The sequence below is a fragment of the Micropterus dolomieu genome, linkage group LG08, assembly GCF_021292245.1.
Source record: "Micropterus dolomieu isolate WLL.071019.BEF.003 ecotype Adirondacks linkage group LG08, ASM2129224v1, whole genome shotgun sequence".
In the NCBI taxonomy this organism is placed as follows: domain Eukaryota; kingdom Metazoa; phylum Chordata; class Actinopteri; order Centrarchiformes; family Centrarchidae; genus Micropterus; species Micropterus dolomieu.
The window spans coordinates 10,457,776-10,468,014 of record NC_060157.1 but is presented as its reverse complement, the minus strand read 5'-3'; the positions used below and the strand labels follow the sequence as shown (position 1 = coordinate 10,468,014).

Sequence of the window (10,239 nt, the reverse complement as noted above, 5' to 3'; positions counted from 1 at the left end):
AATAGACTTTTTTTTGCTATCGGTGCACCCCCAAAATCTCCTCAGAGCTGGATTTGTTTGTTTGTTTCATGTTAACAAATTAACAAATAATTTTCATTCTTTTATGGTAAAAACTATAAAGTGGTCATATCCATTTAGGCTGGAATATGCTCAAGAAACCCCAATATCATGTTTCAACCCCAATATCACAGTCCAGCTTGAAAAGTTTTCTATACAAGAGGGGGAAATTTTTAAATTCAAGGGCCCACATGCAAGTTGCTGTAGCATCCTTGTACTACCATATCCCAAGTTGTTTTTTTATTCTTTAAACATGACACTGTTTTTCTGTGTTGCTGTTATCCCGCACTCAGGTCCCCTGAAATCATTATAGGCCTTCCATTTACTTAGGCCATCAGTGTTTGGTATCTTGACTCAATGATGGTCGAGACTCTTGTCATCTTTCCTTTTCTGTGGAAAAGTGAAAATTATGTGGTGGTCAGTACTCTTGCTGGTTCATTTCTACATTGTTCTCATGTAGTAATATTATTTTTACATGAACTAGTCTTAAAAGGTAAGACATTTTAATACTTCTCTCAGAGCAGCCACACTAAACAACGTGCTAACATGACAAAGATTCTGCAGCTAGTGGCTCTGTGAGACTGTGCTGAGACACAGTGGTGCTTTGAGCTAAATGCTAACACGCTCCAATGATGGTGCTAACATGCTGATGTTTAGCAGGTAACAAGTTCACCATCTTAGTTTAGCATGTTAGCATGCTAACATTTGATAATTAGCACTAAACAGTGTTACTGAGGCTGATAGGGTTGTCAGTAGTTTTCCATGTATATAGTCATAAACCACAATAATATGTGAATTGAAATTTGGACCTGATGGTGGGGCTAGGTGAAAAGTGAAGGCATCACCAAAGTGATTACAATTCATCTTGAGGGCAACATGAATATGGCAGTAGTCATTGAGACATTTCACCCAAAGCCACAAATATCAACCTCATGGTGGTCTGCACAAAATGTCAAGGCAGTCCATTCAAAAGTAAATAAATACAGAGCTGTTCTATCATGGAAGTCGCAAGAAACCTTCTGTGACCCGACCAACCAAATATAAATTCTCTATTAGATAATTTGCTGAAAAAGCCAGGAACTTATTTTGGCTAATGTCAATTCAAACAATGTCTTTGCATTTAGTTGAGGCTGCTCCAAGAAGAACAGCACATAGGATTTTGATAGGAGGGCTTGTGTTGAGCTGTTGAAGGAAATGCTGTGAAATGTTGTGCTTCAGTCCATTTATTATGTCTTTTTCTTGGCACAGACATTGTAGATGACTTTACTGGTTGATGTAATGTCTGTAATTTGTACATGACCATAAAATTGTACATTTATCATTTGGTAACAAGCTGCTGAAACTAGTAGGGGTCAAGCATCACCAAAGACATTGCAGAGACCACTGCTGATTATTTTTACACATTTGTTGTACTTTTAGTTTTAAACATTTGCTCTTAACTCAGCACACTTCTGACTCTCAGAAGAATTGCTTAATGTATCTGAAGAATATATGAGGAGCACTTTTTCTGTGTGTGCATGCGTATTTGTTTACCTGGGGAACCTCTCGTAAATGTGAACCCTCCTGTAGATGTTCCATAAAACTGCCGCCAGGTGTCACCATGGTTTTGCCAGCTGAGATGACCACGCAGAGTACTGCCATTAGGTAAGATAATTTCCATCCATCCATCCATCGTCAACTGCTTATCCTGCGTACAGGGTCGCTTGGGGCTAGAGCCAGTCCCAGCTTACATTGGGCGAAAGGCTGGGTACACCCTGGACAGGTGGTAAGATCATTTCATCTAGTCATACCCCTAAACCCTCAGTTGAGGATCAAAGAAAAGACACATGGAGATAGGCAATATCAAATCAAAAAAAGTACACTAACAGTGCTATTCAGTATCAGAGCAAGCATATGTACTTCCAGCATATAGTATTGGTCTACTTGAGATGTACGTAGGATGAACGAAGGGGGTCAAATAAGGTGGCACCACCGCACCTTCACTTTCATATGGGTGCTATCAAAACAGGTAACAGCAGGTTGAACAAGTGTCCAATAAACCTGTAACTTTCCCTTAAAAAAGATAATGTCACTGTTCCTCTCTAATCTGGACAGGCCCTGCTCTTCTGAACTTGTATGGACCAACAATGACTGTCTGAAGGCTGATGATACAGATCTCATATTGGAACCTGTCAGTGAACAGGACATAACTTACGATAGTTGTCTTGTACTGGACTTCAACAAGCTTAGCTGAGGACTGTGACATTGGGAACATTGAATCGGTCCCTCCAAACACCTGTGTTGAAGCTTCCGCTTCCAACAGTATTAAATCCTTGCACACATCTGGTGGGAAATATTCATCTCTCCTTGTCTGAATTGTCATGGCTTTCCACTCTCCATTTACAGTTCAGTCCTTCAAGTTGACTACAGCATGGACAATACCTTTAATTTGTAGGGGCTGTGAGCCCACTAAAAAGAAAATGAAGAAAAGAACCTAAGGATTCTCCTCCACCTTAAAGATTAAGTTTTTCTCCTGCTTACATGTGCGTGAGGATGAAGATGAGCAAAGTAGTCTGTGAAGGTTTTGTAGTTAAACTCACTCTGTCAGGTTAAGTTTAACCGTGTCACTTTCAATTGCACTTAAACGGGCTTGGATGTTTAAAACTATACCACAGTTTGAAGGTCTTAGGTCCTTCCTATGATGGTTGCATGTTCCTCCTGTGTTGCGAGGGTTTTCCCTGGGGACTCTGGTTTCCTCCCACAGTCCAATATGTTGTGCATTTTAGAACAAATGACCATTGCAAACAGCTAACAACATGCATCTGCTGCAGCCCTCATATTTTTGTCCCACAAGTGGTAAGGATCTCAGTATTAAATAGTTATCTCGCTCCCTGTTTAATTCATTCTGCAATTTTGTTTGCTGCCGTGTAATATGAATTGATGCCCACAAGGCTGCTATCATGGCTACAGATTTTAAGACTTGTTTTACCAAATGTTGAGTAAATACTGGAGATGTCCCACATTGTGCATCCTTATCCTAACATTTGACGACAGAAATATATTTTTACTTATACTTTAAACCCCTCATATTTATCGTGACTTCCCTGATTAGAGTTTCCGTTCCATTGGGAACTATTTAAGTGATGCAGATGGTGGAGGCAAAAGCAACCCCTATGTTCTTAATGGACTATGTTTACTTGAATCTCTGCCTGCTCAGACCAATGTAATTATTTCAATCTGGAGGCCTTTATTTAAATGTGAGCTCAAATGTCAGGGCAAGTCCAAAATGTTTTCCCCTCAGATGCTAAACCATATACTATACATACGCCTAGACTTTGGCCTTGATCAATGGCACTTTTGACAGATAAATTTTCATATGGTGGAATAAATGAGTAAATACTACACACACCTGAAGCTCTAGATATACTAGAGCAGGGGTCCAGTTTCAGAAAATTTCCCGAAGCAAAGGTCCGGAACATCAAAACGACTAACTTGCGTTATCATTCAGTACCATAACGTATAGTTGTATCAACATATGTTTTTAGTCAACAACGGACTGTCAAATCAAATAATATTTCAGTCAGTTTTCACATCAAACTGGAGGATAATAAATAATAACTACTCTAATAATAAATTCAAAATTTAAGTAAACTAAAATAAAGTGCCTCATTTTTAGAAAACATGAAATAAAAAGTAGCTTGAAGTGATGAAGTGTAGTCTTAACCAATTTTATAATAAACACTCAACACATCATAACAAATGAACAGCTGTAATGCCTCCTCTTCTGTTTCATTCCCTCTTACAGAGCTACCACTCCTACTTTCTCTTGTTCAGTGAGAAACGTGAGCTCTAGTTTGAGATATTCTGGTTCTGAACTGCCCGTGGGAGGAATGTACATGTAAAAATCTGTACATTCTGTACATTCCCAGCCCGGCTGGGTCCGGATCCGAACCGCGGTCCCCCTATTAGTGATCTCTGTACTAGAGTAACATGGTTCACATTTACTAACATCAACCCAGAAAAAAATCTGTAGTTGTAGGTTGAGCTAAATCTCAATTTTCAATGTAATTTTCAAAATTTTCAATGATTATGATAATTTTTCTATGTAGCCTAACGTTACCTTTTCAGTGGCAATGTCAACAGACTGAGTGGTGCTGCTGTGATGCTAGCATTCATTTTGTGAGCTCCTGCAAGCAAAATGTTGCTATAAAGACAGTCACACCATAAAAGTGAGACTAAATAAATGTTACACGTTCCCAACACGTATATAGATTAAATAATAAGTAAGTACAAAGTACGTGTCCGTGGACTTTATCATTATTATTTGTGTTTTGTGCTATGGTTTTGTGGAGTCATGATGCTTTTATTCTGAAATATTCAGACAGGAAGTTTGAATGTTGCTGCTAACGAAAGACGAGCAGCCTGCGAAGTGCGTACCGCAACATTACATTACTCTGTACATCACACAGTGAGTGACATTTTATTTGAATTTATCAAAAGCAGAAAACAGGTCTGTTGCAGCTCATTAGAAAGCGCTGGTGCAGAGGGCTTGTTTCAGCTTGTTTGTGCAATGAAGCAACTTGTCAGTAAGGGTGCCATTCAACGTTACCAGCGCAGCTGACGGTGACGGCTAGCTGGCTAATAGGTTTATAGCGGTCAGGTCTATGCGGAGCTTTTAAATAGGAAAATTAATTGGCAGCAGAAGTGTGTTTTGGTTTAAGTGACTAGCGCAGTTAGGAAGGACCGTCTGCTTTACTCACGCGAGCATATATAAGCAAATAGCAGAAAAGTATACTTGCTAGCAAGCTTAGACTGTATTTGAATGTTTAAATCTTTTTTTCCGGTTTGCCAATTCAGCAAAATGTCATATAAGGAACTTGGTCATCTTTCCCCACGTATCGTGTCTTAGGTGTCCTTACAACTTCTTTCATATGCTTGTGATAAATTCTTTTCATTCCATGGACCCTCAGATTTCTCCCTGGTTAGGGAGGGCAGTGATACCATGTGGAAGTCACATGAACGACAAGGATGAGGCATAAACAACAAGGGGGCAGACTGACGAGAGAGCCGCTGCACAGTGTCTACCATAGGGAGGGGGTTTGCTGCTTGTAAAGGCCCTGCACAAGGAGCCCCCTGTGTTCCCCTCTCCTGAACATATGCAATGAACACCACTACTCAGTCCCCTGCCATCATAGATGGGGATGTGGCAGTCGGCTATGTGTTGGTGCCATTTCTCCTCATCACTATCATTGGGATAGTTGCAGCTGTGGTAAGTGAGTAGTTGGGTTTGGTTGATATAGGACGACCTACGCAAAGTTGACTTGCTTAAAAACATGTAGTTTCTATAAGCTGTCATATCTGGAAAGTAGAAATACTACCATTTAACTTGAGGCACATTTGGAAGACCTGCTTATAGACAGTATATGTAATACTCATTCATTTTTATCTATTTCAGATCATGTATATTCGCAAGAAAAGGAGGTAAGATTTTTAATCCACGCATCCTGATTTTATGGCGTTTGTGTTACCTTGATTTCTTGAATTCTGTGTCTCAGTTTGATTCATTAAATCACCGTTTGATTTCCTTAATTCTGTCTCAGAATTGACAGACTCCGTCATCAGCTGTTACCGGTTTACACGTACGATCCTTCAGAGGAACTTAATGAAGCTGAACAAGAAATGCTGTGGAGAGAAGAGGACACAAGGGTAGGATGCACCATTGGTTTTCAGACCAGTTATAATTCTACCTATAGAATAAGATAGGTGTTCTTTCTAAATGTTGGGTGTTTGATTAAATATGCCACATATTTATACAATTGGCCACATTTTCCACAAAAGACATGTCTTCTGTTGCCTTGTATTGTTTTTTTACTGTGTGGTTGAGCTTGGTTGGACTATCCACGCTTTTAACATAGCAGTTCCTCAATTGGTTAGTCACTTCCTCCTCCACGTAGAAACACAGCTGCAATAAGAACAGTAGAAAGTATAATAGTAGTAGTAGTAGTAGTACAGTAGGGTTGCTGTACTGGTTTTGTTTCAAACAAAACAAAAGAACGCTAAAAAAAATATGTAAATCCCTCACAATAGCAGTCAGTGGCTAGTTTTGATTCCTCTTAAGTGATCAGTTATTCTATAAAGATGACTGACGTGTATCTTTCAACACAAAGTTTGACCTTTCAGACAGTTCCTTGAATCAGTGTTTAGGTTTAGTTTAAGGCAGTTCTAAAAAGCCAGTCTATTTTAGTGTCACGTTATCTAAAGGTTAAACCAAAAATGCCTTACCTGCCTGTGAAGCTCCTCTGACTGTCCTGGTGGTACAAATACTCTAGTTTAGAAATAGCTGAAATAGAAATAGATGGTTATGGCTGAAATTACACACTAGAAATTAAATTGGCCTGGTTTTGTTCGTCACAGATCATGCACTGAGCCATGAGAAACACTAGGTGGCAATATTGACCACTGGGCAATGTTTTACTCTACAATACATATGAACAAAACCATCACAAGAGGCTAAATCGCCCAAATAACAAAAATTTTTTAATACTTTCTCTTGCTGATTGTTACTTACTACTAGAAAGTTTTGGTTGTATCGACTGGGGTTATGTGATATCTGTCTCTGAGACTTCTGCCACTAATCCAATACAGAGAAAGTGAACTGAATTTCATTTGTGGCGTTTAAAAAACCCTGAAAAGCAACATGTCTTGCCAGAGACCTGTTACTGAGGATAATCTAGTCCCAAAGGCTACCGTAACTCGCATTACAGTCTGTGGATTATCCTCAGTACCCAGGATCTGGAAAGACTCGTAGCTTCTTATGTTCAAATGCTTTTTCATCCACAAATGAAACGTCATTAACCTCCATTGTTTTGGGGTGGCTACAGAAGTTTCAGAAATGTTACAATCTTCAACACATAAAACAGGCTTGATACTATTGGGGTGTAAGTGAGAAAATCTTTTCGGAAACAATGTTGCACTCAAGTTGTGCATTTTAAAAATTACTGTGCTTGCACTTTGTGTCTTCAGGTTGTACAAGGTTGGGCCAGGAGTTATCAACAGCGGCGCCCTCTTCTGGCCAAAGATGCATGATGGTTGTAAACCCTGGCATAGTACATTTTTAATGTCGGGCTAACCTACAGCCACAGAGATCTGTCATTTTTGGAAGACATGCAGAAGATTTTCCCTTTCTTTTCTTCTTCGCTGGCGTATGCCTTTATCTTTGAGCACATCAGCAAAAGTCAGCGTTTTTGTTTTTCGAGTTTTATGTACAGTGACAGTTCTTGGTGTGATTCTGATGCCAATCCTGTGTGCCTAACAGACACCATAACTTATTTATATGAAATTATTTATTCAAACTTTTTACTGTGGTATTTAGTGACATGACTCAACATTAGGAAAGGTGAAATCTAAAGAGACAGGTTCCTGTGTTGTTTACACACACACAATGTTGTTGTGGGCGACATGTGGCAAACAGTTTTGTTCCTGTGGGTTACAGTAAGCATTTTAATCTGACTATAATTTAGGGGCAGCCTTTGCACTGTGGTAAGAGTATGAAGTTCTGCACTAGTTAAAAATCACTCCTGCTGCGAGAGGGTTTGGCCTCATTGCCCGGTAGGTTGTTTACAGTGCATTAAAAACAACTGTGGCTTCTTTGATGAAATGCTTTACTTTTCAACATATATCACATTTGTTGACATGAAACACTGCAATATCACTTGAGTTTTAGTAAGTTATACATTTAAAGAGTTTTAAATGTATAGTTTAATATTGACAAAGATAGATAGCTGTTTGATCTGGTACATTTTATTTCAGTTTCATTTTGAGTCAAAAGTTTGTTTTGATTTTGATTTTTTTCTCAGAATCTAACTAGCTGCCCCAAAATCTGGATCTTTTTGGTGGTTTAGCCAAATCCTATGACTCTTATCAATGGTATGAAAAGCCAGATAAGGAAGTAAATAACGCCAACCTCCATTCATCCCCAAAATGAGTTGTGACTAGTGCCCTAAATATGTCCTGTCTCCAAGGCATGGCACCAGCATGAATTTACCTCCAGATGAAGTCTGTTCAGATGAATGCCATAGGTCTGACTGTATCAAGCTCTCAGGAAACCTCACTCTTACATTTCCTGTTCTTTATTTGCCTTACATTTGGGAATGTAAACTAAATACAATGGGACTGTTAAGCTTTTTTGAGGGGGACTATGCATTGTAGTAGTAGACAGAATGCCTAACCTTGATGTTATCAGGTATGACATCTACAGGGACTCCACAATAAGAATGAGCTTTTACATGTTTTCATTTTATGGACCTGAAAAAAACACTTTTACCCCATTAGAACATTACTATGCATTATGTAGAGACCTTTCTTCCATTTTCAGTACCAGCCGAAATACGGTACTCAATTTAAACTGTACACATTTCCGCTCATGACATTGATTTGCACTGGTGAAACACCTGGTGTACATGTCACAGAAGGCTGATTTAAGGTTGCACTTTAAAACTACTGATGTAAATGTGCATTTGGCAGTGCTGTAACAAGTTTGACTATTACAGGCTTATTGCAAGAGATAATAGGTTGGTTTATACTTGTAAATAAAGTAATAACTGTCTTGTGCTGTAATTGTGATTTGCAGTTTAATTAGCCAGTAGTGCTTCTGTACAGTGAATTTCAATGCAAATCATAATCTGCATGTTTATTTGAACCTTTGGGTGGATGGGTTAGGGTTGTAACGATATGGATGCATCCCTTTAAAAAAAAAAAGTGACAGAAAAATGACAAAGAAAAATTCTCTTTATTGACCATTTCTGATACAAACTGTTGTAGGGCACCATAGAAATATAGACATTGTACATTTATATACGGTGTACATTAAAAAGAATGATCACATCCTGTTGAGTTTACAGTATATGAATGGATGCAAGATGTTGGTATGTAAAATGACACGATACTGTCAAGAGTAGTTGGATGTTTGAGAGAGAGGAGGGGAAAAAAAAAAAAAGAAAAAAAAAAATGACCATTGTATGAGTATGGCTGTGTGCGGTAGTGCCAGACACACTGTGGCCAACAGAACAGTTAAGTGGAAAAAGCGCCCCGTCTGTCACAAACAAACATTTGTCCATGAAAATCTGAACCAATATTTCAGTGCACCAGAATTTTAAAAGGATAAAAACACACTTGCTAATCTACCACAGTCAGCGAACACAGTTGTCAAGCTGACAGGTCTCCCTGACTTGCTTCACACATTTAAAAAAAAAAAAACATCCTGGCTACAAGCTCCGGTTATGAACGAGCCAAGACGTGCTGCGTATGCACAATCACAAACTTGATATCATAGATAACTCATTACAGTCAGGTTTTTAAAACAAACAAAATGTTTTTAATAACGACATCTTTCCAACTCATGCCAGAGGTTACATTTAAAAACAGAAAACCAGTTAAATGCAATTATACGGTAAAGTAAGCTGTTGAGTGAGGTATGAAATTCCAGGCCCTGTATTGCCTGTTTGCAGTTTTCCGGGTTTCGTAACTGAGGTTGTAGCAGCTTAGGTGTGTGGAAAAACCCAGTTAAGTGGACTGTGACTGCGGGTTCCCTGACACTTAGAAATACACACATCTTTTTTTCCTGTAGCAGACAGCATACAACACACATCTTCAAAAAGACTAAGAAAGTATATTACTGTACTGAGTGAGGACAGAAGGACCAAGCTAGGTGAAGCAGTGAGAGCCAGATGGAATGAAAAAAGAAAACCATACAGCCCTGTTGGATAGTAGTGCCACCAACTATCCTGTTACAATCAAACTCCTTGTTTGACTAATTGCAATTTGCCTTACGAGTGATTGAGTGAGCGCTTGGAAACTGAGGACCTTGTGAAGACAAAGACGCCAATGTAACGGCATTTGTAAAAGCTCCCTGAAGAAACGACACTGATGCTCTCGGCCTAGACCTCTGCCAAACCTATCCTTAAAAACACATACCAAAAGATTTGAGTTTTATTATAAACATGAAAAGCAGCACACTCATGTTTTCTTTAAATGGTATGTAACCCGAAGGAACAAAACAGTAAGTCTGATCAGACTATTGATTACTAACGATACACTTTACGTCTCCCCGCTACACGCCAAGGACCGCGAAGGAAAGTCTGAGAAGTGCAACTAAGTCTAAACTGTCCCACAGGAGGGGGGGGGGGGGGGGGGGGGGGGGGGGGG

General features: G+C 39.2%; 1 protein-coding gene across 1 annotated transcript; it reads left to right on the top strand.

Annotated features, from left to right (window-relative positions):
* Nucleotides 1-4,417: 4,417 nt before the first annotated feature.
* On the top strand, nt 4,418-8,923 carry smim29 (small integral membrane protein 29). Its single transcript, XM_046057418.1, has 5 exons — nt 4,418-4,504; nt 5,007-5,305; nt 5,492-5,517; nt 5,637-5,742; nt 7,060-8,923. Exons 2-5 carry the CDS (start codon nt 5,198-5,200, stop codon nt 7,120-7,122), a joined length of 303 nt encoding a protein of 100 aa, XP_045913374.1. The 5' UTR covers nt 4,418-4,504; nt 5,007-5,197; the 3' UTR covers nt 7,123-8,923.
* The last annotated feature ends 1,316 nt before the right edge of the window (nt 8,924-10,239 follow it).

Coding starts and splice junctions, on each gene's coding strand:
- smim29 (XM_046057418.1), top strand. CDS start 5,198: ATGAACACCACTACTCAGTCCCCTGCCATCATAGATGGGGATGTGGCA. Junction 5,306..5,491: donor TTGGGATAGTTGCAGCTGTG/GTAAGTGAGTAG, acceptor TATCTATTTCAG/ATCATGTATATTCGCAAGAA. Junction 5,743..7,059: donor GGAGAGAAGAGGACACAAGG/GTAGGATGCACC, acceptor TTGTGTCTTCAG/GTTGTACAAGGTTGGGCCAG.